We start from the raw sequence: 26,306 nt of genomic DNA, 5'->3' as shown, positions 1-26,306 counted from the left end.
ATTGGGGAGGCACGCCGGTGACTAGACATCCACATGTTCGTGTTTGTACTTTAGCCATATCTTACTCTTGCCATGATTCATCTCCTTTGTGCTTTTTATTAGTCAGGGGTTTCCTCTTGACACCTGTGCTACAAGTGCAGGCCATCCGTGTACGCAAGACTCTCGCTGCTGCTGCTACCCCCCCTGAGGCTAAGACATCCCTGACAGGTTTGGTAAAACGGGCGTAGAATAGAAGGCAACACTTACTCCATCACCCGGGGCAAGGGCGAGTGAAGACTCCCCCCCATCCTCCTTCACTCCCCTTAACTCCATCACCCGATCCACTCCCCCCTCGTTCATCCCTCCCTCCGTACCCCACTCCGTTGTCATGACCCTCGCCCTAAGTCCAGCCTGCCTCTCTCTCTCTCTCTCTCTCTCTCTCTCTCATACACAAGCAAATGAACACGAGCCTACATATACGTTCCTACACTCTCTCTCTCTCTCTCTCTCTCTCTCTCTCTCTCTCTCTCATATACACAAGCAAATGAACACGAGCCTACATATACGTTCCTACATTCTCTCTCTCTCTCTCTCTCTCTCTCTCTCTCGTCTGAACCATGACCACTGGCTTAATTATCCATTTTATCTTATTTTTTTCTGAAATCTTCATCTTCTCTTCTAAGTCGTTTAAGCATCTCTCTCTCTCTCTCTCTCTCTCTCTCTCTCTCTATGTTTTGCTTTCTTCCTGCGCCCAATATTTGGGGTCGTAATACACCCCGTGACAAGAAGCATGTAATGTGAATTCCGTCTTCTACAGATTTGACGACGTGTTATATAAAAATCAAGTGAAATAGTGTTTTAATACTTTCCGTGTTTGAGACCCGTTGGTTACTGATAAACCAGTCTGTGGGGTTGACCATTTCTGTAGGATAGTTGACAGACATTAATGAAAGTGGTTTTTTTTTTTTTTTTTTTTTTTTTTTTATTCAAAACGTATTTAAGAATCGTTGCATTGGAACTAGCAAAATATTTCGGTCTTGATTCGAAATCAGTGTTTATTGGTTAATGTGTTTACCCAGCTTTTTACTGCTACATATTTCGTTTAACCACTCTCCTTCTTACTCTTACTCTCACTCTTACTCTTACTCTTACTCTTTATCTTACTCTTTACTCTTACTCTTACTCTTACTCTTCATCTTATTCTTTACTCTTGCTCTTACGATCAATTCGCTCTCGGTGAAATTCTCTAGAAATAATATTTTTACTTTGCATATGTTGATTTGTTGATCATTGGTATAGAATCCCTTGTTTTTATACTAGTATGAAAATGTTAACTGAACTTGGTCTTGGAAGAGAGATAACCCTCTAGATATGATAAAACCAAGACCTACAGAATAGGATAAAACTGACATGCACCGAGGAAGAGGAATTAAATGGTTGGAATTAGAATTATATATATATATATATATATATTCCTGTCGAATTCAGGTTTTCTGTACTTAGAATCGAAATCAACTCATCTCCACCATTGTAGCCTGTTGGTGAGTTAGTATATATATATATATATATACATATATATATATATATATATATATGTATGTATATATATTGATTTATTTATATATACATATATATTAGTTTATTCATGCGTGTATTATATTTGATTTTCATTTGGAAATTGGAAATTGAAGACGAGAAATATGCTGCGTCTCCGTCTTACCCCCCCAAAAAAAAAAATCTGTTGTAAATTGGCCGTCACAATACAACACATCACTTTTTATGTATGTATCCTGACCATAACAGAATGCATGCCACAAGTGGTCATTTGGGTTAAGGATTCAAGCTCCAGTGGGCTGTGTTCCTTTCCCTCCGCGTCTCATATCCTTATTTTATAGTTTGTTAGAGGTTTGATACCCCCACTCGTTACCTAGTATTCAGTGGACTCCGTACCCAAGTCTGGACTTGGTACTCTTTTTTTTATAGATCTCTCTCTCTCTCTCTCTCTCTCTCTCTCTCTCTCAAGCAAAGTTATAGTCGTGATGTCATGGTTTATGTAATTATACACGAGATGTTGTTCATGTGATATTTGCAGGTTTGTTGATATTCTCCTTACATTATATCTCAACTTATGACATTTTCGACGAAGAGACATACACGAACATGTGTAATATAGCTATTTTTAAAGTAACATTGAAGGAGTAAATTTCTTAAGCCTCCAAGATCTGTATCCTATAGACAAACTGCTCATTTTGGCGTTTTTTTTTTAAATGCATGTTTATCGTCATTATACATTTATTTTATTTGGTAATGACTTGAACTACTGTTGGAAGGTATGCCCCCTCACCCATCTTCTATAAAGGTTTAAAGGTCGCTCATGAATGGCAGAGGCAAGGGACAGTGACATTGCCCTAGCAATCAGGAAAATGCCCTAGAGACTGACCATATATTATATGATCAGCGCCCAAGCCTCCTCTCCACCAAAGCTAGGACCAGGGAGGGCCAGGCAGTGGCTGCTATTGACCCGGCAGATAGACCTATAGGCTCCCCCAAACCCCCCAACCTTAGCTCACAAGGATGGTAAGGTTGCAGATACTAATGGAACCAACGGGTCTGAGCGGGACTCGAACCCCCGTCTGGCAAACACCAGAATTTGGAGCTTGTCCCTTTGTGTAGTGGCTGTGTCCATTCTAAAAGTAGCTGTGCTCAGCACCAAAAGGTATTTAATTCCCTTCACTGTAATATTTAAGGAAATGCAATAAATTATTAAGTTAATGTTTTAAAGGAAGACCTTAATACATTTGTATTGGTTGAGGATTCTGTTCTTGGAACGATTGCTTACCAAGTGGGTAAAATGTTGCCTTCTTACGTATATATCCTCATTTTGGATAATACTAAGTTAATGAGTTTAAGGAAGACCTTAATATATTTGTATTGGTTTGGGATTCTGTTCTTGGAACGATTGCTTACCAAGTGGGTAAAATGTTTGCCTTCTTACGTATATATCCTCATTTTGGATAATTACATAAAAACGGAGGCGATAGTGTTCTTTACCTGGCAAGAAATGTATGGATGGATGCATCTTGTAGTATTCCACACCTGTTGCATACATGTGTCCTGAAAACCTATAGTCCATTTCTTTTAGCGATGCATATTTGCACCGACTCGCAGCGGTGCCCTTTTAGCTCGGAAAAGTTTCGTGATCGCTGATTGGTTGGAATTATCTCGTCCAACCAATCAGCGATCCGGAAACTTTTCCGAGCTAAAAGGGCACCGCTGCGAGTCGGTGCAAATATGATTCGCTAAAAGAAATGGACTATATAGTATGAATAGATTTATCATTAGTGTGAATTTAAAATTATTTTTCAAAGTAAAATTCTACAGGCACTTTGCTTATACTTTATAAGACTTGAAAACTGGCATCCCTGAATAAAGAACCTTTACTATATCCTTGTCTCCTAGGAATAACTTCTACGTATCCCATAAGGTGTTGGGTTCAATCTTTCATACCTCCAAAATCAAAATTTACATTTTAAGAGGTGGTGCATAATATGGCGTGCTGTATTTCATGCCGTGTCATACCCAGTGAGCTTAAGCTTCGAACGAAAGGTTACTGGGTGGAAATTTCCAGTTTTATATTACAATATAGGACGCATAATACATTTATAAGCAAGGATGATGATGATGATGATGATTATTATTATTATTATTATTATTATTTTTATTATTATTATTATTATTTGCTAAGCTACAACCCTAGTCTGAAAAACAGAACGCATAATACATTTATAAGCAAGGTTTATTGTTATTATTATTATTATTATTATTATTATTATTATTATTATTATTATTTGCTAAGCTACAACCCGAGTCGGAAAATCAGGATGCATAATACATTTATAAGCAAGGTCTATTATTATAATTATTATTATTATTATTATTATTATTATTATTATTATTATTATTTGCTAAGCTACAACCCGAGTCGGACAAACAGAACGCATAATACATTTATAAGCAAGGTCTATTATTATTATTATTATTATTATTATTATTATTATTGTTATTATTATTATTAATATTATTTGCTAAGCTACAACCCAAGTCGGAAAAACAGAACGCATAATACATTTATAAGCAAGGTCTATTATTATTATTATTATTATTATTATTATTATTATTTGCTAAGCTACAACCCAAGTCGGAAAAACAGAACGCATAATACATTTATAAGCAAGGTCTGTTATTATTATTATTATTATTATTATTATTATTATTTGCTAAGTTACAACCCTAGTCGGAAAAAACAGGTTGCTATAAGCCCAGGGGCTCCAACAGGGAAAATAACCCAGTGAGGAAAGGAAATGAGGAAAAATAAAATATTTCAGGAACAGTAACATATTCTAGACCTCGGTTATAAGGACCACCATATTAAAATGTTTCCGTATCATACGCACTCTAAAATCGCGAAATTTATTATATCCTTATTATCCCATTCACTCCATTCCGTTTTTTAGTTAAATATGAAATTCGTGTATAAAGAGAGAAGGAGAGACTCCTTAAAAAAGGAAGGTTCAAATAGGTTGCTGTAGGTCTGGTCAGGAAAAAGGCCACCTATAGTGCATATCAAAGAATCCATCTTAGGATTTTGGGATGAGGGAAGAGAAGCCTACGTTCGAATGCGTGTCTGGGAGAATTTTTCTTCTCTGGCGTTGGCGATACAGCAGGGTTCATAGGGTATCGTCGAGAAATGGGAGATCATATATTTAAGGGAGAGTAGGAATGCCTTATTCATTTTTTCTGGCCATCTTTGATTTCTAGAGCTAGACTATATGAGCATCTTGATTCAAGAGAGAGAGAGAGAGAGAGAGAGAGAGAGAGAGAGAGAGAGAGAGAGAGAGAGAGAGAGAGAGAGAGAGTAATAATAATAATTGGGTATTCATAAAATATAAAGCTACAATTAGTAAAATTATCTTACAAATAGTTGAAATATTTGTTATTTTAGACATACAAAAGTTGTTTTAGGAATCAACAAATCGGCTAAAACTTTGTAATTAAAATAATTCATTAATAATGAAAGAATATCATAAAATCAGAAAGTATTTACTTAAAATATAGTGAGTAAATATAGTGAGAGAGAGAGAGAGAGAGAGAGAGAGAGAGAGAAAGAGAGAGAGAGAGAGAGAGGTTGAAATATGAAGAAAGGATATACAAGTTGATTTTTTATGCATTTTTATTTTATGGCCTTCAAGGAAACTCCCTCTAAATAACCTGTAAGTATTGGGAAGCAATAGTATTGGTTCCGTGTTTCAATCATTGCTTAGTGGCAGCCAGGTCGGTGATCAGCCTCTATCCCCAGAGGCGTGTAGGAGATCCAAGTAAGGATATTGAAATGGGTCCTGTAGGAGATATATGTTACATCACTTACTGTACTACCGAACTTTGTGTTTAAGCAGAAACAAAGATTATTTTAAGGTTTATTGTTTATTTAAAATGTGAAATGCCAAAGGAAGCAAAGATTATTTAAGGGCTTATTTGTGTATTTAAATTCGGAATGCCAAAGGAAGCAAAGGTTATAATAGGGCGTATTGTTTATTTACATGTGAAATACCAAGGTATTCTCGGTTATGGGACCCTGTATACTACAGTAAAGATAAGCGAAAGATCCAGCGGGTATTGGGAGTGAGAAGCGAAAGTACAGTACGAAAGGGCCAGAAGAATTGGCTGGGGCTTTGGAGGAGGATATAATGGGGGAGTACCTTCGGAAAAGGCCAGAACTAAATATGGAAATTCTTCGAGGAGATTTTTTCGGGTTGGCCGGAGGTGGGGTCGAGGAAGAAGGACTGAGGGGAAGGAAGGCGGTAGTGGTCAGGGTGCAGGTTTGGAGTAAATGCTGAAGAAAAATGCAGAATTATTGATGGTTATGGCTTGCAGGAGATTGTTGAATTCGTGGGTGGAGTATCAGGAGATTAACCATCGTTAGAGGCTATTGACCCTTCGGACCACGCCCACAGCCCTCTTTCATAACTGTGCGCACACATTTCTAGTTGAACATTGAAAATATATAATCGTGAAATCCTTATATTTTGCTTCCAACTTTTATTTTACATCTTCTAAGCTCTTTTGCAGTTTTTTAAAGTACATCTTCTAAGCTCTTGCAGTTTTTTTTTAAGTAGTTTTGACCCCCAACTTTTTTTTTACATCTTCTAAGCTCTTTTGCAGTTTTTTTAAGTACATCTTCTAAGCTCTTTTGCAGTTTTTTTAAGTAGTTCTGACCCCCACCTTTTTTTTTTTACATCTTCTAAGCTCTTTTGCAGTTTTTTTTAAGTACATCTTCTAAGCTCTTTTGCAGTTTTTTTAAGTACATCTTCTAAGCTCTTTTGCAGTTTTTTTAAGTAGTTCTGACCCCCACCTTTTTTTTTTTACATCTTCTAAGCTCTTTTGCAGTTTTTTAAGTAGTTCTGACCGCCAACTTTTTTTTTTTTACATCTTCTAAGCTCTTTTGCAGTTTTAGAAGTAGTTCTAACCCCTCGATATACTTAATGTTCATTTTCCCCATGCTTTAAAGTATTATAGTCTGGCGTATTGTTTCCTGACCAAATCTCTCTGTAGCTTTTGAAAATTTACACGCTTCATTTTTATCTTTAATCAAGACAGTTGACATATTTTCATATATAACAAAGTTTTGTTTTATGCGAATATAAATACTACATAGGATGCATAAGATCATTTTGTTAGTTATCATTATAATTACTATAATGCAAAATGTGCTGATCAACGGTACATTTTCATATCGCTAACTACGATTTTATTTATTACTTTATGGTACTCATATCTGCCGATTTTGAGATCGTTTGTAGTATAAACCGGACTTATGTCCTTAAGTTTATTTCATCAATTTATTAACTTTTTAGAACTCGTTAAATTTTAATGATCATTAATGTCCTATGGTTAATATTAGATGAAGATTAAAAAAAAAACTTATTAAAGCCTCCAAGGGAAGAAGTCCATAAAGTGTACAATGTAGTGTTCGTTCTTGATTGCTATAGCAAAACGTTATTTTCACTTTGCTTCGATGTTGTTATATAGATTTTTAAACATTTTGACCGTATTTTCTATTTAATGTTTCATTAAAGATCTTTCACGTCTCATGCTAGTTATTAAGCAATGGTGGTTCGGCTTGTTCACAGTCCAGTTGTTTAAACCAAGTAAGATTTTCCGAAGACATCCACGGTCGTGAAACAACTCCATAGCAAGTTGGATAAATTCTACGGGCCATAAACGCCTATTTTCCCAATCCTGTTTTACTGTATGGTATCAAAATCGTGAAAGATATTTTCCTATGATTTTTTTTTTTTTTTACTTTCCTTATTTTGATTTAAGAATTAATATGCATACATTGAAACACTTCCATGCCTAGTTTATCGTCATGCTAGAAAGAAAAGTAGAAATTCAATTATTAATGATTAACTTTCAGTACCAGTTTTTCATGAATGAATAGAACATGGCACTGTATTACAAAAATAAATTACCACGAAGCTACTTGCCTTCAGCATTTATGTATCATGTGTAGGGCCGAGGGTGTTTGAATAAACGCAAACGCACGCACTCATTCACGCGCTTGCACGTGGGTTGAGGAGAGCAGAGAAGACTCGGATATGAAGCAGACAAAAAGAGAGGAGAAAGGGGGGGGGGCGGTGGTGCATAATGACAGCGACCCAATATCATGACGGAAGTTGTCCAGGGAACAATGGTTTCTTATCACTACTCTTGATTGCATATAGGAAAAGCTCTCTCTCTCTCTCTCTCTCTCTCTCTCTCTCTCTTGTTTGTGTAGGTGTGTTTGTACACGCACTCTCTCTCTCTCTCTCTCTCTCTCTCTCTCTCTCTCTCTGTTTTGACGCTGTTACTGTTTTTTAGAATGATATATTGTTAATTTATTCTCATCATTCATTTATTTCCTTATTTCCTTTCCTCGCTGGGCTATTTTTCCCTGTTGGAGCCCTTGGGCTTATAGCATCTTGCTTTTCCAACTAGGGTTGTAGCTTGGCTAGTAATAATAACAATAATAATAATTTGTGTGTATGTGTGTGTTTGTACACGCTCTCTCTCTCTCTCTCTCTCTCTCTCTCTCTCTCTCTCTCTCTCTCTCTCTCTCTCTCTCTCTTTCTCTCTCTCTCTCTGCCTGTGTGTGTACGGACACACGTGTATAAATTCTTTCATTTAGTCATGTATGCCCATAATATCCTTAGACATTTCAATATAATCAATGCATTTATACTAATTATCAACTTCTAAATCTCCCTTTTTTTATCCTCCTGCAGGGACACCGTCCAAACCAACCCGGCCAATGGTTTGAGCCTGAAGGAGCGCTTCCTGAAGAGTCGCGGGCCTATAGGGAGCAGCCTCACGACCCCAGGAATCCGCCGGCAATCGGTCTCTGTCAAGAGGCCCCTAGACGTCGTTCTTCCCTGTCAGGAGATCCAGTATCTAGACATCTGCTACCAGAAGGTTGGCACTCTGACGGTGAGACGGAAAGAGTTGAATCAAACTGTCAATGCTTCCTTCAGGCATGTGACAGTGATGAGTTAGACAGACGTGCATTTGATCCTCAGTCAAATTCTTTTTCTTGTTTTATAGTAACTAATTGGATTGCTGCTTTAGACATGCATTTGCCCCACAATCAGATTTTTTTCATGTCTTATCGTATCGAAGTGGATACATTTAAAATTATTATTATTATTATTATTATTATTATTATTATTATTATTATTATTATTATTATTATGTATATAGTTTATATATGTGTTTATGTATGTATGTAAACCTGAATTTAACAATATATACGGCTGATTCTAAATCAATTTACACTGCATATTTCTTGATGGTCACTGTCTAGTTGTGTTTCGATTCGGAATCAGGTTCAGAACTTAGCCAGGATAGAAGCACGTGTCTTAAACAGTCATATATATGTATATATTAGATAATTTGTCAAGTTATATTTAAAAATAAAAAGTATTCCCAGTGAATGTCATCCTTCGGGATAGCATAGCATGGAGACAGTCTCCCTATAACAGTGAAAATAGGACTGTAAGAGGATGCGTTCATCTAGAAGATAAAATCCTTTTGTTATCCATTCGTTAGTCTCCGAATAATTGTTCATCTCGGGAGAGTTGTTATTATTATTATCATTAGTTGTTATTATTATTATTATTATTATTATTATTACTATTATTATTATTAGTCAAGCTACAACCCTTGTTTAAAAAAACAGGATGATGTAGGCCCTATAAGGGCTCTAATATAGAAAATAGATTAATGAGAAAAGCAAATAAGGAAAAATATAAAATAGTGTGCCTGAGAGTACCCTCAAATACCTTACTCACAACCTTCTTTCATACGACGTAATAAGACAATAGGACATTTGATCAGCATCAGTATCCACCCTCAATTCTTCTTCTTCTTTGTCTACATCTTTTCCCACTTCTATGTGGGGTCGATGTTTCTGGTCAGCTTTCTCCATCTACCTCTGTCCCACACCTCATCACCGGTTAATCCCTTTGATCAAAGGTCATCCTTGATAACAGTCCACCCACCTTCGCTTTGGTCTCCCTCTCCTTCTCGCTCCCCGTACCTCCATTTCCATCACTCTCCTTCCCATATACTGTTCATCTCTTCTCATGACATTAGTAATTTCATTCTGATTATCCTCACTGACCATAATAGTTTTGGCTAATTTTTCATGGCCGGATGCTCCATCCTCAATATCTAACCTATTTTGATTCCCTCAACAGGTGCAGTTCAGTCCCATCCCCCGCAAGAAGATCGCCTACCATCCCGTTCTGCACAACTCCATCCATTACTGCGACGTCCCCTACTGCGGCACCGGCGAGAGGCCGATCAAGAGGAAGCCCCTGCAGAGGTCTCATTCCATCGCCGTGGCCGACCTCAGAGAAAAGGTCGATTGCGAATGGACGTCTTCCTATAAGTTAAGGTGAGGAAGAAAATGGGGCGTTGCTTTTTAGGGGGGAATTAGGTTCGCTTTGTTAAAGGAAGAGCGTAGGAAGATAAGGTAAGGAGGATATTGGGTGATAAAAGGTGGTCAGAAAGTATTGATTGGAGGTAAGGAGGAGATTGAGGTGTTTAGATAAGGAGGAATTGGAATGGATAAGGAAAATTACTAAGTGGATAAGTTAAGTACTTGTGAAGTTTCTCTTTTGTTTGTGCTAAGGGGGGGGGGGGGGAATTAGGTTCACTTTGTTAAAGGAAGAGCGTAGGAAGATAAGGTAAGGAGGATACTGGGTGATAAAAGGTGGTCAGAACGTATTGATTGAAGGTAAGGAGGAGATTGAGGTGTTTAGATAAGGAGGAATTGGAATGGATAAGGAAAATTACTAAGTGGATAAGTTAAGGGAAGGAAAATTACTAAGTGGATAAGTTAAGGGTTAATGAAATTTCTCTCTCGTTTGTGCTATTGTCTTTAGTTGATCCGGCATCTGGTCCTTGGTTGTTGATACAGATCAAGTTAAAAACAATTCTGTTTTCATATTTCTTTACCAATATTACTGAATGTTTCAGTTTAGAAATGCGTTTTCATATTGGCCTTTGTCCAAGTAAATATCTCTCTCTCTCTCTCTCTCTCTCTCTCTCTCTCTCTCTCTCTCTCTCTCTCTCTCTCTCTCTCTCTCATTGGTTGTTAATACAGATCAAGTTAAAAACAATTTTTTTTATATATATTTCTTTATGAATATTACTGAATGTTTCAGTTTAAAAATGCGTTTTCATATTGGCCTTTGTCCAAGTAAATATCTCTCTCTCTCTCTCTCTCTCTCTCTCTCTCTCTCTCTCTGTCTCCTTGGTTGTTATACAGTTCAAGTTAAAAACAATTCTCTTTTCATATTTCTTTATGAATATTAATGGATGTTTCAGTTTAAAAATGCGTTTTCATATTGGCCTTTGTCCAAGTAAATACTCTCTCTCTCTCTCTCTCTCTCTCTCTCTCTCTCTCCTTGGTTGTTAATCCAGATCAAGTTAAAAACAATTCTCTTTTCATATTTCTTTATGAATATTACGGAATGTTTCAGTTTAAACATGCGTTTTCATATTGGCCTTTGTCCAAGTAAATACTCTCTCTCTCTCTCTCTCTCTCTCTCTCTCTCTCTCCTTGGTTGTTAATCCAGATCAAGTTAAAAACAATTCTCTTTTCATATTTCTTTATGAATATTACGGAATGTTTCAGTTTAAACATGCGTTTTCATATTGGCCTTTGTCCGAGTAAATACTCTCTCTCTCTCTCTCTCTCTCTCTCTCTCTCTCTCCTTGGTTGTTAATACAGATCAAGTTAAAAACAATTCTCTTTTCATATTTCTTTATGAATATTACTGAATGTTTCAGTTTAAAAATGCGTTTTCATATTGGCCCTTGTCCAAGTAAATACTCTCTCTCTCTCTCTCTCTCTCTCTCTCTCTCTCCTTGGTTGTTAATACAGATCAAGTAAAAAACAATTCTCTTTTCATATTTCTTTATGAATATTACTGAATGTTTCAGTTTAAAAATGCGTTTTCATATTGGCCTTTGTCCAAGTAAATATTCTCTCTCTCTCTCTCTCTCTCTCTCTCTCTCTCTCTCTCAACCGGAGTGTCTGAACCGTGAAAATGTATTTTCTGGCGTTAATTATTCACATTGAATAAATATTTTAAACTTGACATTGAAATGATTAATACGTTTCCTAGATACAGTCGAGATAATTGTCCATTTACATTATATTCAAGGCGGAAAAAGACAAAAGCTATATTTACATGCAAATAACTAGGAGCATCATATTGCAGTCAACACCTAAACCACTTTTTTCGTTTGTTTTCCCTTGCTTCTTAACGTAGAGGTCACACGATGGAAATAATTATCCCATTCTTCTCCGAATTTTTTTTTTTTAAACCTTCAATTAACCTCACGAATTATCTCATTGTTATCTCAAAAAATGCCATCAAGAATGTGGCGACATCTCGGAGGAGTCGGGGGGAAGGGAAAGGTAGGATCCAACGCCATCCTGCAGGAGAGATTAATCCCTGGAATGTGGCGACACGGGGAGGAGGATTAGGGGCCTTAGAAAAGGAATTGATATGTAGGGGATGTGGGTGCGAGACATGAAGCCCCAAAATTGCATGCATGACCCGCCATGATTGTCACACCAGAGCAGAGTTCGGAATTGAAGGGTTAACTATTCATTTGCCATTTTTTTTTTTATTATTGACGTATTCGATACAAGAAATTGTAAATGGCAGTGTTAAAATTCTATATTCTCTCTCTCTCTCTCTCTCTCTCTCTCTCTCTCTCTCTCTCTCTCTCTCTCTCTCTCTCTCTCTCTCACTTGTATTGAACTGTTTCTCATCATGTTCATTTTAATATTATAATGAATACTCACATATGTTTCAGATTTATATTTCCCTCCCTTTCCCATTCTTATATTATTTTCATTCTTCGGTCATTGGCACTAAACATTTATCTAGTATATAATGCTATAATATCATAAACCTATAAAATATATGTAGCTTTCTTGCTCACTTATAGTAAACTTAATTCTATTTATTTCAGCTATCCAAGTTGTAGAATTTCTCTAGGTTTATTTTCTTATCCCACCCATTCTGTATAAAGAAGTGGTTTTCCTGGGATTTTTACATGAATGTACTTATAACTGTTGTTCAAGTACTCACGGCAAATGTGACTTGTCAGGAAACCCTCAAGATGCAAATTTGCTTCTAGCTTTCATATGATGCCAACACAGATATCTGGCTTGTTCTTTCCTGGGTCGTAGTTGTGAACGCATGTACATATTGTTGATTGTATTTATATTTAAAATATACTAGCAAATGTATCTTGAGGTTTTTCAATCATTAACTGTTCGTAGTTGCTTGCTTCTATTTCCTTGCAAAATTAGTTTTCTTTTATTTATACTACTTAACGTAAACTTGTAACTTTGGATGGCATAGTTATGTGTTAAGTCCATTACTTCATCACCAGTTTATTTGTTTATTTTTTTAAGAAACACTAAACTACTTTGATTTGTGCTTTAATGTAGACTTGATATAACTATACAAGTAACTAACATGTAATTTAATTAGCCCTGCAATTTTTTATTTACTTAGTGTATGTTCACTCTGGTTGAAAGCACTTGTGATATATCACAGGGTCACATACTGTAATTGTATGTACGATTTGCATATGAGTACATACAGTGTTCATATATAAAAAATATTCACTTTTAATATTTTTCACGAAAAATATTGTCAATTGTTATTTGTTCTTTTCAGGTGAATGCGTGAGTGTTCAAGAGTGATCTTCTAAGGGAGAATGGAATGAGGAACTTGGAAGCAGAGAGATTGAGCGTCGAAGGTTTTCTTTTTTTTATATTGTGCTTGTGCACGGCCTGCTTGAAATAATGCCGAAAAATATTGTAAGAAACAAATAGATTCTTTCTCACTCGGTGCTCTCATTTGGAACAATCAGACATATCTGGAATGGAAAAGATTTTTTGAAGAAGGAACCGAAAACAGAAAAATTTAGTCTATTATTGTTTTTATGATTATAATTGTTATTTTTTACTGCAACTTGGCAAATGTTAAGAAGCTTCAACTCTTAAGAAGTTTTGTTGGTGCTCAGAGAAAGTTAAATCGCTTAGGAGGAGAGGTCGTGGTTGAATTCCTGTAGTTGGATCGCTTCAACAGCCTTTCTTTTTCTTATAAAATAAAGATGTTGAAACGGGGACACGTAGGAAAAGGCAGAACACCCTGCTCTCGCAGAGAAGGAAGTCCCTGCGTTTCGCCTGGAACATTTGACCCCAGGACTTGACATGGAAGAGAAGGAAATATACCCATAACTTCGTTTTGATGGTACCTCCTGGTCTCAAAATAAATGTTCGAGGGAGCTCGGATGAACCACGTTTTTCCAGAGTTCTACCGCAGAGAGCAGGAAGAGATGAGACCCCGTGGTATGTTCCAGTCCAGCTTCTGTTCCTGGAGTGGTGGAGGCTGCAAGACCTGGAACTGGCGTAGGAAACACAGAAGGAAAGGGATGGAAGGGAGCCTTAGGAAGGTGCATGGAAGGGCGTGTGTTGTTGATCATTTCAGAGAGAAGTGACGAAGTATTCTCGTGGCCAAGGAAAAAAATTCAAGTTGATTTTGAAAGTTTCGCTATTGTCTCTTGGAGAAAATTGTTAATTTTCGATGGATTAGAAATAGAATCATTTGCATAGACAAAAAAAAAATGGGAAAGAGAGCAAGAGCGGCAGAGTGAGTTTGGTGCTTAAAATATTAGTGAGAAAAATAAACAGTTTAAAAAATGTGAGTGTGATTATCATTATTATTAATTGATTAATTATCATTATGATTATCATAGCTATTTTCTTTCTATATCACTTGGACACCTTTTGTCTAAAAAAACAATAAATGATTGTGACCGAGTGATTCCTTATCTTCAGTAGTATAAAGACACCCGTTGATTTCCTTTTATTTTATCTGCATTAGCTGTGTGAAGCCAATTTTTATAGGCAATTTTTTTTTTTAATATAGACACTTTTTCAGCACGCTTACTGCCTGTTGTGCATCGTGGGACCCTTTTGATATATAATAGACGATTTCGGGGGAATCTGATTAGTTATCTTATTAATATGCATAACTAAACGAGTGATTTTACAGTGCTATATGTAGGATTTATATTATGCGCGAATGGTATATTGTGTTTATACGGAATGTTTCATATAGATTTTTTTTTTGTGTATGTGTGTTGTAAAGTATTATAATTATTTTCACAAAAATATTTTTGTTTATTTTTTTCTCTCATCTCCGTTTCTCCGACAGATATTCTTATCATCCCATTTTCAGTTCCTTCACAGTTCTCTCCATTGCCTTTTATCTTCTCCTCTCTGTTCATCATTCAATTTCCCATCTTTCCCATGCCTCGTTTCCTGTGACCTGCATGAGGGCATCATACCCACAGTTTAGAGTATCGTTGGTTGTCGGTTGGTGATGCCCGTTGAGGGAGACTACTGTAGGTTGGTGGAAAAGAAGAGAGTTAAAATTGCATTATGTGGTTTGGTATCGAACTTCCCAGGAGAACCGGACTCCAGAACACCCAACTCTTCAGTGTTGAGGGACTTAAATGATCGCTTTGCAAAATCTGGTGTTTTACTGTTTCTTTTCATGATCTCTTGTTTTGATTGCCAAAGCCAGGAACACCCCCCCCCCCGCAATGTTTTTTATAGGGAGTGGTTTTTTTTCAGTATTTTAGACGGTAAATACACTTTCAAGTCATTTATATGAGGCAATGTGGCCTATTTGATATCTCCAGATGGAAGTTTAACTCCCTCACCATTTGGATCTTATGATTTTTGTGCCTAAGTTCTGGATTCCTATCTCTTGGGATTGTATCTTTCCATCTGTTTTGGTCCTCCTTAAGGATTATAGATGCTATTTATATTTTTCTTTTATATATGTTATTGTAATGATGAAAACTTGTAGTCTGACTATGAAAAGTACTAATGTTATGAGGGAATTTCATGTGCGAGGTGTTCCCTCGGTTTGTCAGATATTCTGTAAATTATTTTTTTCTGAATTTTTTGTTTTTTTGCTTCACTGTATTTCTGTGGTCATGGAGTTGGAAAACATGCTAATCTTGATGAACTAAAGTGGCACTGTATTGGACTGAAATTGATAATACTAAAAGGACTCGAAGTGTTTTTGTCTTTTTGTATGTGAGGTCATTGAAATTAAAACCTTCAGTGTAGACGGAAAATTTGGAAGGACTGAATTTGGTGGATTTCAAAGTGAAGTGATTGTGATAAAAGACTTTATTTTATTACGCAAGGTCAGGTACATTGCGATTAAGAAAGGTATTTAAATATATGTATATAAATATGTATATCGCATACATGTGCATATGTATATGTTTATATACGGATTGGTGTTTAATGCGGAGCGTAACAGTTGTAAACAGTCAGTAAACAATTGTACGCTAATGTGTTACCATAGATATAATGTTTCCTAAGACTTCCTTTATTTTTACAAGAGGACTCACAACAAACTTATAAGACCAGTGAAGAAAACGAGGGAAAGCTATCCTGTCTTTACGGAAATCTGATGAAAATCATTAGACAGATGAATTTGACGGAGGATTTTCATGATTGACGGAAATCCCTGACCGTGAAAATGGGAAATAAATTGCATATTTATTTTTATTCTTTCTGACGGTTCAACCAAGAGGGTGCTGTAATAAAAAACACAACAAACTTTACCAGTGAATAACATGATCTTTTTATGTTTAAGCAAGTTGTTAACATACAAAATAAAATGGAATATTATTTTTTTTGCGTGTAGCCTGCGTCGTTCTATGTAGTCCATTGAGTTAATGAACCACACCAAAGTCCACACATTTGTAATGTATAGGTATTTTATAATGTATATCCATATTGTACCAGTGATTATTTTTCCTTCCTCTCCAACTGTTTTGTTTATATAGACATGTACACCTCAGGAATCTTATAAATAAGTAACAGCATTGTTCTTCATAAGTGTACCATTATTATATTTTCAACCCTGCATCATGTAAGTAATATTAATGAAAAGAAGAATTTTGGCCATTTGTCACCAAAGTATGGTGACGGGCATGGCGGGGACATCGTGCCCTCTGCCAAACAACAAGTCATTTGATCTAGTTTTATAATTAAATGTTGTATATGAAAATGTTCTTTGATTAAGTCCTACTTTGTCTGGTAACTAAATACGCATGTTGGGAAAACTGGGTTCCAATCTCCTGAAAATGATACCATCCAGTCAATGGAATTCTGTAAACAACCAACCCACTGATGTTTTCTCACAAGTAATCTGCACTCCTTATGTTATTTAATATTAAAAGATAAAAAAAAATTAACAAAGAATAAATATCTCCGCCTCTTTTGTATTAAGAGGGCGTTTGGTCTCAGGGAGCTTTGAATTGAATCGTGTTTTGTCACAGCTCCGCCAGGTGTCTCAAGTGTTTAGCGTCCTCTTAACCCGGTAGTAAACAAAGTGAACGAAGAACGAAGTGCATAGCCTATGGTGTGTGGTGTTTTAACTCAAACGAGAGAGGAACGGTTTCAAAGTTGCACCTAATGAGTACTGATATGAAGAGGGAAGCTGTAACGTTCGTTCTCGGTAAGTGGCGTTAGTAACCGTAGTTTATATTTGTCTTCATTTAATAGGCTACGTAAAGTTCGGCCGGATCCGTCGGACATCCTAGGCTAGGGTCGTATGGATAAAGCGAGGGTTAAGACTTACTTAATCGAGCATATATTCAATATTTGTGTAAAATCCGTTATAGAGAAACTGGAATATCCAACTTGTAAGGTCCCAACCCTATATGCACTCGTTCTTCTTATAAAGTACCAGGAACAACCTATTTTTTTGGTCGTTTTATCTGATCTCTATAGTAATGCATACCTTTATGCACTGAATTTGTAGTCATGGTCTGCTATAATTATGTAATCAGAATAGGCCTAGGTTACGTTTGGAAAACTACCTGTGTGTTCTGTCGAACCAAGCAAATAGTAATATCCACCAAAGCTTTAGGAAACAGTCTGAACCGAAAGATAAGCCTAATTGTTCTTATTTTATACAACGGTGACGAATTAAAAGGTAATGGACAGTTCCCCACGGACAGGCTCTCAACATTTTTTTCTCGGTAAATCTATTGAATAAAATTACTCGGGTAATTATTGAGTAGTGTATTCGCTGTCATATGTAAGAAGCCAAAAGGTTATTTTTCACAGAAAAAACTTCACGGTATATGCAAATAAAAGAATGAAGGAAAGTATATAAATATAGCGAATAACGGCGAGGAAAGGGGTACGGAAATTTAAGTCAAATAGTATATACTATAGTTTAAAAGACTTGTCATAACAGCACCAAAATCCTTAACATTCCTAAGAAAATTTTGAAAACCTTGTCATCAGGAAGTCTGAATTCCAGGGATTAGAACGGTTAGTTTCTGCTCAGGAACTTAGAAACTGAAAGCCCACACAAACTTTGAAGAGAATTAAACCCATAATTGTATCTGGGCCGTGGTGGTCAGTGCTGGGCCCGGGGAGACTTCGGCGCCCGGGTGCCACGGGAAAACTCTGCCATTTGAGTCTAAAGTATAAGACTAAATTGTGATTGTAGCCAAAGGTATGAAGGGTATTTCAAGATGTTAAATGCGTATAGTGCACAGCGTGAAGTACACCTGTGGCATTACCCTAAATTACAAGGATTAACACTATTATTATACAAAATGTGTATACTGAACTTTGAGAGCTACGAAGGCCGTAAAATGCTACCTTGATACTTATCGATTTATGGTATGGGTCAAGGTTGACAAAATCCGCAATTTTCTATTGCATACCTTGAAAGATATAAAATACATTCCATCCATTTATAAGCAAGGTTACTAAACATGATGAACGAAGTCAAAGCCAGAACTAAAATTCAATAGAACGAGTTCGAACTCAGTCATTGTCAAGGTTGATTTCGAGGTAATTACATCTGGAAGGGCATCAGTCAAGAAGTCAACCAGTTTTCTGGTATTGAGAGAACAGGTTCACAGGGTAAAGGTCAGGTTATCAGTACTACTGAGATTGGCAAGTAATTGGTGCATTCTGCACTTGAGCTACCATTTGAAAACAATCACAGTATCACCAAAATATTTCTCATTATAAGATGTATAATTTAGTTTCTTTTAAAAAATATAAAATATACCGGTTATGACTAAAGTGTCTATTTTATATTGCGTGCTCACGAGCAATCACTTATATTTTCTTGAACGAATAGACAATTTATTTAATGTATATTTGGATGACGTTCATTGGGAAGATGGTGAACAAAAATCCCCTTACTCTCGCATGGGTATGATGTGCGAGTGAGGTCAAAACGGCGATTAAACCCCCCCCCCATAAAGGATCATTCCCCATATTAAGAAATCCATTATAATGTTTTTTAAAGAGATTTTTTATGAACATGTAACTAGTTATTGGCAATGACGATTATATTGTATATAATGCTTATTGCACTGAACGCCCATTTTGAAAGATCATAATTGTGAAGGAGGCCTAGGGTGGTATTTGAAAGGGTAGAACTTTTTTACCTACGGTCACCTTAGACAGACTTGTTTCTTGTAATTTGGTGTTCAATTATTATTATTATTATTATTATTATTATTATTATTATTATTATTATTATTATTATCAAAGAAATATCGTTTCACCTTCAACTTGAAGTTTTCAAATCAATCTGATATTTCATGTATGTAGAACTTCATACCCCTTTGTCAGAATTTTCATATCACCGTGGGCTGTTGTAGAAAGAAATTTATAATAGTATGATCCTAATTCATTTCTCGAGGAGAGTTAACATATAACTAGGCATTTCCATTGAGGACTGAACAGATAGTTGTTTCCGTATTTACTACAAGATTTATCTGACGTAGACCACTCGCAATTTGCAGTGTTGGGGCTGCTCGGTTATACTTTGCTCACTAACTTTATTTTAAGGGCTGTTTTCTCGGTCTTATCACACACGGAAACCCTATGCACTATACGACCTACAAAATCTGTTAGCTTTATACATTCATTGACATTTAGAGTATCGCATAGCGTAAAGTCTACATTATCGAAACACTTAGAAAACCAGTAAGTCTTCACCTTCTTGAAAGCCTCAATATCTTCACTCTTTCGGATGTCTAGTTGGAGCATGTTGTACCAACGGTGAGAAAAACAGACATGTTATTTCAGGTCCTTATCAGTGTGAGGGGAGAGCGAAGATACAAGCATAATATATAAAAAAAAAAATGAAATGTTTTTACTATGTACGATCGTGTGACACGGTTGGTACAATGTTTTTAGTCTTGGGGACCGCATATTTGAACTCTTTAGAACCCAAAGCAGAGATATTTCTAAGTTCCAATAACTTGAAACCATCTGTAACTATTCTCGTGTCGACACGATTTGTTGGTAGCAATTCTCTTAAATTATATTTTGGCTTTAATAGGCAACCAGTGTAATTATATTAGTATAGAAGTAATCCTTTCTCTCGGGGTGGGACGCCTTTTCTCAATCTTGCTCCCCTACTTATTATGTTTTGTATTTCTTTAGTTGCACTTTGGGTAGATTGTATTAGATGGAGTTACAGTAGTCAATCCTGATAATTACACAGTTAATCACAAGTTTCTTTACGGAATATTCATCCAGGTGCTTCTTTAAAAAAACAAAGTTACTAAGGTGATATCCAGCAATTCTTATTTCATTTATATGTTTGAATCCTGATAGACAAATTAGTCACGAATTCCAATGTATATCGGGACCAGGTTGTTATTAATATTCATTTAGAAGACACCCAAGATTTTTAATAAAGTTGTTTTTTATTCCTACCACCATAAGCTCGGTTTTATTTTAATTTTAGTTGGCTGTCATCCATTCCCTAACACTAGTAAGAACATGGTTTAAAGTTTCAGCAGTATCATCAATGACATTTATGGAGAAGTAAAATTGTTTATCATCTGCAAATAGTTTAAACTTCACTTCATGCCTCTGTAATTCTTTTGATAGAACGATAGTATAGATACAGAATAAGATTGGGCCAGGCACATTCCCCTGGAGTACTCCTCGGTTTATTGGTTCAGGTTATGAAAAAAGTTTTCAAGTCGTACAAAGTAGTTTCTGTCAAGCAAGTAATTTTTTAGATACTCAAAAGCTATATCCTCAATATGTGGCCTGATTGGTAACGTCTCTGTCTGGTGTTTGCCAGTCTGGGGTTCGAGTCCCGCTCAGTCTCGTTTGTGCCATTAGTGTCTGCAGCCTTACCATCCTTGTGAGCTAAGGTTGGGGGGTTTGGGGAAGCCTATAGGTCTATCTGTTGAGTCCTCAGCAGCCATTGTCTGGCTGTCCCTGGTCCTAGCTTGGGTGGAGAGGGGGCTTGGGCGCTGATCATATGATATATGGTCAGTCTCTAGGGCATTGTCCTGATTGATAGGGCAATGTCACTGTCCCTTGCCTCTGTCATTCATGAGCGGCCTTTAAACCGTTAAACCAATGGACTATAAACCTTTAAGTAGCAGTTAATGCACGGCTGTATCAAAAGCAGCACTAAGATCAAGTAATATATCATTTACAACACTACAAATAGCATACACACGTCAAATTGTCTGTATGCTAAGTGTTTGTCTCACAATGGTTCGATTTTTACTCAATGACTAACTAGTTGTTTAAAAAAATACATATTCTAGCACTTTTGTAATAAAGGATAGAGATTCGGAATTTAATTCATATATTTATTTACATGAAACTGGTTACATTTGATAACCAGTAGATATACACTTCATGTTCGTTTTTTGTATCCTTAGAAGGACAGGGACTATAACAATAATTAATACTTATTTGCTGGTGTATTGGAATTTCATTAAACTGATAACAAGCCTGTGAATTTGTATAGAAATGTCATATTCAAATAGTTTATAAAAGTAAATAGACCAACCGATTAGTCTATACCATGAGTTTTTTATTGTTTATATATGACATACTGTTTTTGACATTGTTGATAGTTTAAATAGGACATATCTGTTTTGACGTTGTTAGAATGAGATATTGTTAATTCATTCTCATCATTTATTTATTTCCTTATTTCCTTTCCTCACTGGGCTATTTTCCCCTGTTGGAGCCCTTGGGATTATAGCATCTTGCTTTTCCAACTAGGGTTGTACCTTGGCTAATAATAATAATAATGATAATAATAATAATAATAATAACTGAGAATAGTCCATATATTAGAAATCTATTTTCCAGTTGCTTACGCCTTTTTTTTTTTTTTTTTTTTTAAATTGTATGTTTGGGGATGATTTATACCATGAAATTCAAGGCCTAGAGACCTTGATGGAACTTTTTGAGTTTCCTATGACAAGCGGCTAAGAGCTGACGAAGATTAATGAGAAAGGTTTGTCTATTCGCTGGCCTGTTGCTTCATTAACCCCCTTGTCCCGCGCAAACTGTCAATTAGCTCATAAGGTAATGAGACGTTAATTGGGATTAAAGGATTTAACTGCCTTTAAAGTAGTTACGGAAAGGAATGGAAATAAATATATTAACTATATGGGTTGAATACAAAATTATGTACGTACTCCGATCATGTTAACGATGTGGATTATACACCTGTCTTCCATTAATTCGAAACCAAATCTCTATTATTAGCATAATAGTGTACCGGACCCGTCAAAAATGACGGCTAAATATTTAGATAGATAGACAGATTCAACCCTTCCCACCCCCTCCCCATTCTTAACTAAAACACGCTATTTTGGGCAATTTGTGGGAGATTTTTGTTTTCTGATATATATATATATATATATATATATATATATATATATATATATATATATATATATATATGTATATATATGTATTATATATATATATATACACATATGTATCTATGTATATGTATATACAGTAGCCTATATGTATATGTATATATGTATATGTATATATATGTACGTGTATATATATATGTATGTATATATGTGTATGTATATATATATATATATATATATATATATATATATATATATATCTATATATATGTATATATATATATATATATATATATATATATATATATATATATATATATATATATATATATATATATATGTATGTATATGCACAAGAACCACGTGGAAAATGAAAATAGTAAATAAGATTAAGTCCTGATTAGTTTCGTGTTACTTCTTCTGAGGACTGATTTGTTAAACAAGATCTCTACATTTTATATGGTACACTAAACATGCGAACAATACACCACTCCCAAAGAAGCTGCCTAGCCTATATTCTCAGATATTTCCCTGTGGTTTTTACACACACACACACACACACATATATATATATATATATATGTATATGTATATATATACGTGTGTGGCTATACTGTGTATATATATATGTGTATATATATATATATGTATATATATGTGCGTATATATAATATATATATATATATATATATATATATATATATATATATATATATATATATATATATATATGTATATTCATCAAACGTCAGCAGACGGATTTTATAGTGTTAAACTCTGAATAGTGCCCTAATCTTACATTCTTGAGGTGAATGCTTATCAATAATGATGTCGTCGTGATACCAATTATCTATGAATGATTTAAAAGCATGTTTGTTGTGTACATTCTAAATTAAAATGTACATTATGGTCTTATTTTATTAGTCTATCCATCGTAATGCTGACAATTGGTATCACTTAATAGACTCAAATATTAGAAAATTGAAACCTCTTGCTTAAAAGGAAGTATTTCTTATAACTTGATTCAGAATGTTATATTTTGTCTTTTAAAAATTGCAACCCTCCACCTCAAGTTATTGTGTATTGTTTTTATGTCAGTGTGGTAACAAGCGAACATGCCATGTTTTTTTAAAGTTTGCTTTCATATCTAACCAAATTCATAGTCCCATACACACACACATGGTACGTCCATGGGGGTAAAGGGATGAGTTTTGTGAAACGTACCAGTACGTCCATTGGGGGTAAAAGGGTTAATTACTTCTCTTATTTCCTCTTTTCCTTTCCTCACTGGGCTATTTTCCCTGTTGGAGCCCCTGAGCTTATAACATCCTGCTTTTCCAACTAGGGTTGTAGCTTAGCAAGTAATAATAATTATAATATATATATATATATATATATATATATATATATATATATATATATATATATATATATATACTGTATATATATGTATATGTGTATATATATATATATATATATATATATATATATATATACACTGTATATATATGTATGTATATATATATATATATATATATATATATATATATATATATATATATATATATATATCAAGATATTTTGTTTCACATTCAGGTTTGACGAAATCTTAAGAGACGAAGTTTTTAACTCATTTAAAATTTTTGGTAATGTGTAGGCTGTAGGTTAAGAGTAATCCCTGACCTAACAAAAGAAAAACAGTTGCTACAACACTTAGGCTGATTTATGCATCTCGAGTTTTACATGACGGTTTTTATCTTAGATCACAAAGAGGTGATATGAAGGGAAAAATGAAAGGGAATGTCGTTTAGACCAAGGTCTAGATAGTATACTCTCAAAACCTTGATTTAGACTCTCATGGTCTACATTCTCCTACAAAATTTGAAAGTGAAGGATAAGATCATTATGGGGTTATCTGTGACGGCCGAGAGAAGGTTGTGAACTCAAAGGCAGTATGAAAGCAACTGAGTTAATTTATTATAGAACACTCTCCTTTATATACAAAAGCCCAAGGCAACAGGAATTTCCATGTTCACAAGACAGACAATGTTACAGAGGATAAACGCAGACATGTTTATTCTGGTTCTTTTTAGTGCGAGGGAAGAGCGAAGATACAAGCATAATATATACAATATGAATTATGTACGATCGTGTGACACACGGTTGGTACATGTCACACTGATTGAATGAATGTAAAGGAACTAAAAATCTACTTAATTTTGCATCCACCGTAGTGATCGGCATGATCAATAGTACTGTATTATGGTTTCTAAAATTTCTTCATTCCTCGTATCATTTGAATGCAGGAGGCATTTTTCTCTTGACAGCACCGTTATGATTTTGTTTCCACATCAATGACTCCGTTGTTTATTCTACAACCAACATAAACTGAGCTGCTTCGTAAGGTTTTAATCAAATCTGTTAAAAGTTGATACAAGTTTGTTTATGCAATATAGGTTGATCAAACACATTTAAAATAGTTTTCTTTATTGGTAATTGAATAGATATTTTTGGTGTATTCGCAGTATGATGAAAGATCATAGCGAACAATTTGTTTATTTTGAATTTTTTTAGACTTTCTCATGTGTGACAATTTTTGTCACGAGGTCGTGAAATCAATCGGGCACGTGATTGGATTGGGATTTTCGTTCATATTCAACGGAAAACTTTTCTTTCATTCTAATAGAACTTGGAATGACGTAACTGCAGTTCGTTGGTGAGTTAGTCCTCTTTTACAAGTGCCGCAGATTGGACCCATTATTGTTCAATTAAAGCGAAAAGATGTGTAACGGTACCACTTAATTATGGATGATTTACCGAGACCGCAGTGCGTGAAAACACTTGTTGTCTGGGTCATTTGCATGCTTATTTTAGGGCCTTATTGTGTGAAATATAGATTTGATAAATTGTCCTTACGGTTATGATAGACTTTACATGTTACGAGGCAGTAACGCTTTTATATAGTTTCGTAAAAGACAACGTTTATTCTGTCTCACTTGGGAATGCCTGCCTGCCTTGCCTGCCTTTTTGCTGGCCTTTCCGAAAGTTTTGTGTGGCATGTTGGAAGGGTGTAGGCCTGGCAACCCCATTCTCTCTCTCTCTCTCTCTCTCTCTCTCTCTCTCTCTCTCTCTCTCTCTCTCTCTCACAATATAAATCTCCCTCTTTCATTCTGAAATAGAATTATTATTGCAATATTGCTATTTGAATAACCAGTCATCTTCCCTTCAGCAGGATATCCTTTTTTGCGAAAGATTACAATTTTACATTCAGTTATCAATTACCTTTGTAGGCGACATACTCAATTTTAGGAAAGTTACTTAATTTTACATTCTCTCTCTCGCTCTCTCTCTCTCTCTCTCTCTCTCTCTCTCTCTCTCTCTCTCTCTCTCGTAAACGGTACAGGTCTTGCATTCCCACCCCGCTCGCTAACTTTCCATAGATTGTATTTGTGTATTGGACTAGAAGCTGATGTAATTCGGTTTGCGATGTTCCAAGTTTCAAGTTTACGTTCAAGGAGGAGGATGGATCCGTGCCAATTGTAGATTGCGTGTTTAACAGCAGTTTAGGAATAACTTTCATACTAGTCCTCAAGACTGTTGCACCATGAATTGCAGTTTGCCTAGCGAGGGACACGAACCTGGAAAATTATAACGCTTGTCTTAGCTAAAGGAGGATTAATTTGAATTTATAACTAGAGCTTAGTAACTCCACTAGTGCTCCAAGAAGGAGTTGCGGACTAGATGCAGCAATAATAATACTTAAATCGAGAAGAGTCAAATGCAGTTAGATTTGTATGTTGTTGGGAAGTGAAGTTCGCGCATACTGTATAATAGAGATAAAATATGTATCGGGAAACTTTGTTTAATGATGTCTTTTGTTCAGTATAAATGAAAGAAAGAAAAAGCGTAAAAACAACATTTGTGTTAATCTATTGCCTTATTTAACCTTTTATTTTGTTCACAAACTGTTA

The 26,306-nt window shown here is 35.4% G+C and overlaps 2 protein-coding genes across 2 annotated transcripts in view; both read left to right on the top strand.

The window, feature by feature from the left end:
* Positions 1 to 16,183, top strand: part of LOC137634407 (uncharacterized) — a 69,031-nt gene extending 52,848 nt beyond the window's left edge. The window contains exons 3-5 of the mRNA XM_068366803.1: positions 8,301 to 8,502; positions 9,771 to 9,970; positions 13,284 to 16,183. Coding sequence (XP_068222904.1) covers positions 8,301 to 8,502; positions 9,771 to 9,970; positions 13,284 to 13,287 — 406 coding nt within the window. The 3' untranslated portion in view covers positions 13,288 to 16,183. The remainder of the gene's footprint in view (positions 1 to 8,300; positions 8,503 to 9,770; positions 9,971 to 13,283) is intronic.
* An 811-nt stretch (positions 16,184 to 16,994) lies between these two features.
* LOC137634319 (neutral amino acid transporter 9-like) overlaps positions 16,995 to 26,306 on the top strand; it is a 115,268-nt gene continuing 105,956 nt past the window's right edge. Inside the window, exon 1 of the mRNA XM_068366688.1 lies at positions 16,995 to 17,159. The gene's annotated coding sequence lies outside the window, so the exon portion shown is untranslated. The remainder of the gene's footprint in view (positions 17,160 to 26,306) is intronic.

This window comes from Palaemon carinicauda, chromosome 44, assembly GCF_036898095.1.
Source record: "Palaemon carinicauda isolate YSFRI2023 chromosome 44, ASM3689809v2, whole genome shotgun sequence".
NCBI classification, from domain to species: domain Eukaryota; kingdom Metazoa; phylum Arthropoda; class Malacostraca; order Decapoda; family Palaemonidae; genus Palaemon; species Palaemon carinicauda.
Note: the sequence above shows the minus strand (reverse complement) of the source record. Positions and strands in the feature narration are given on the sequence as shown.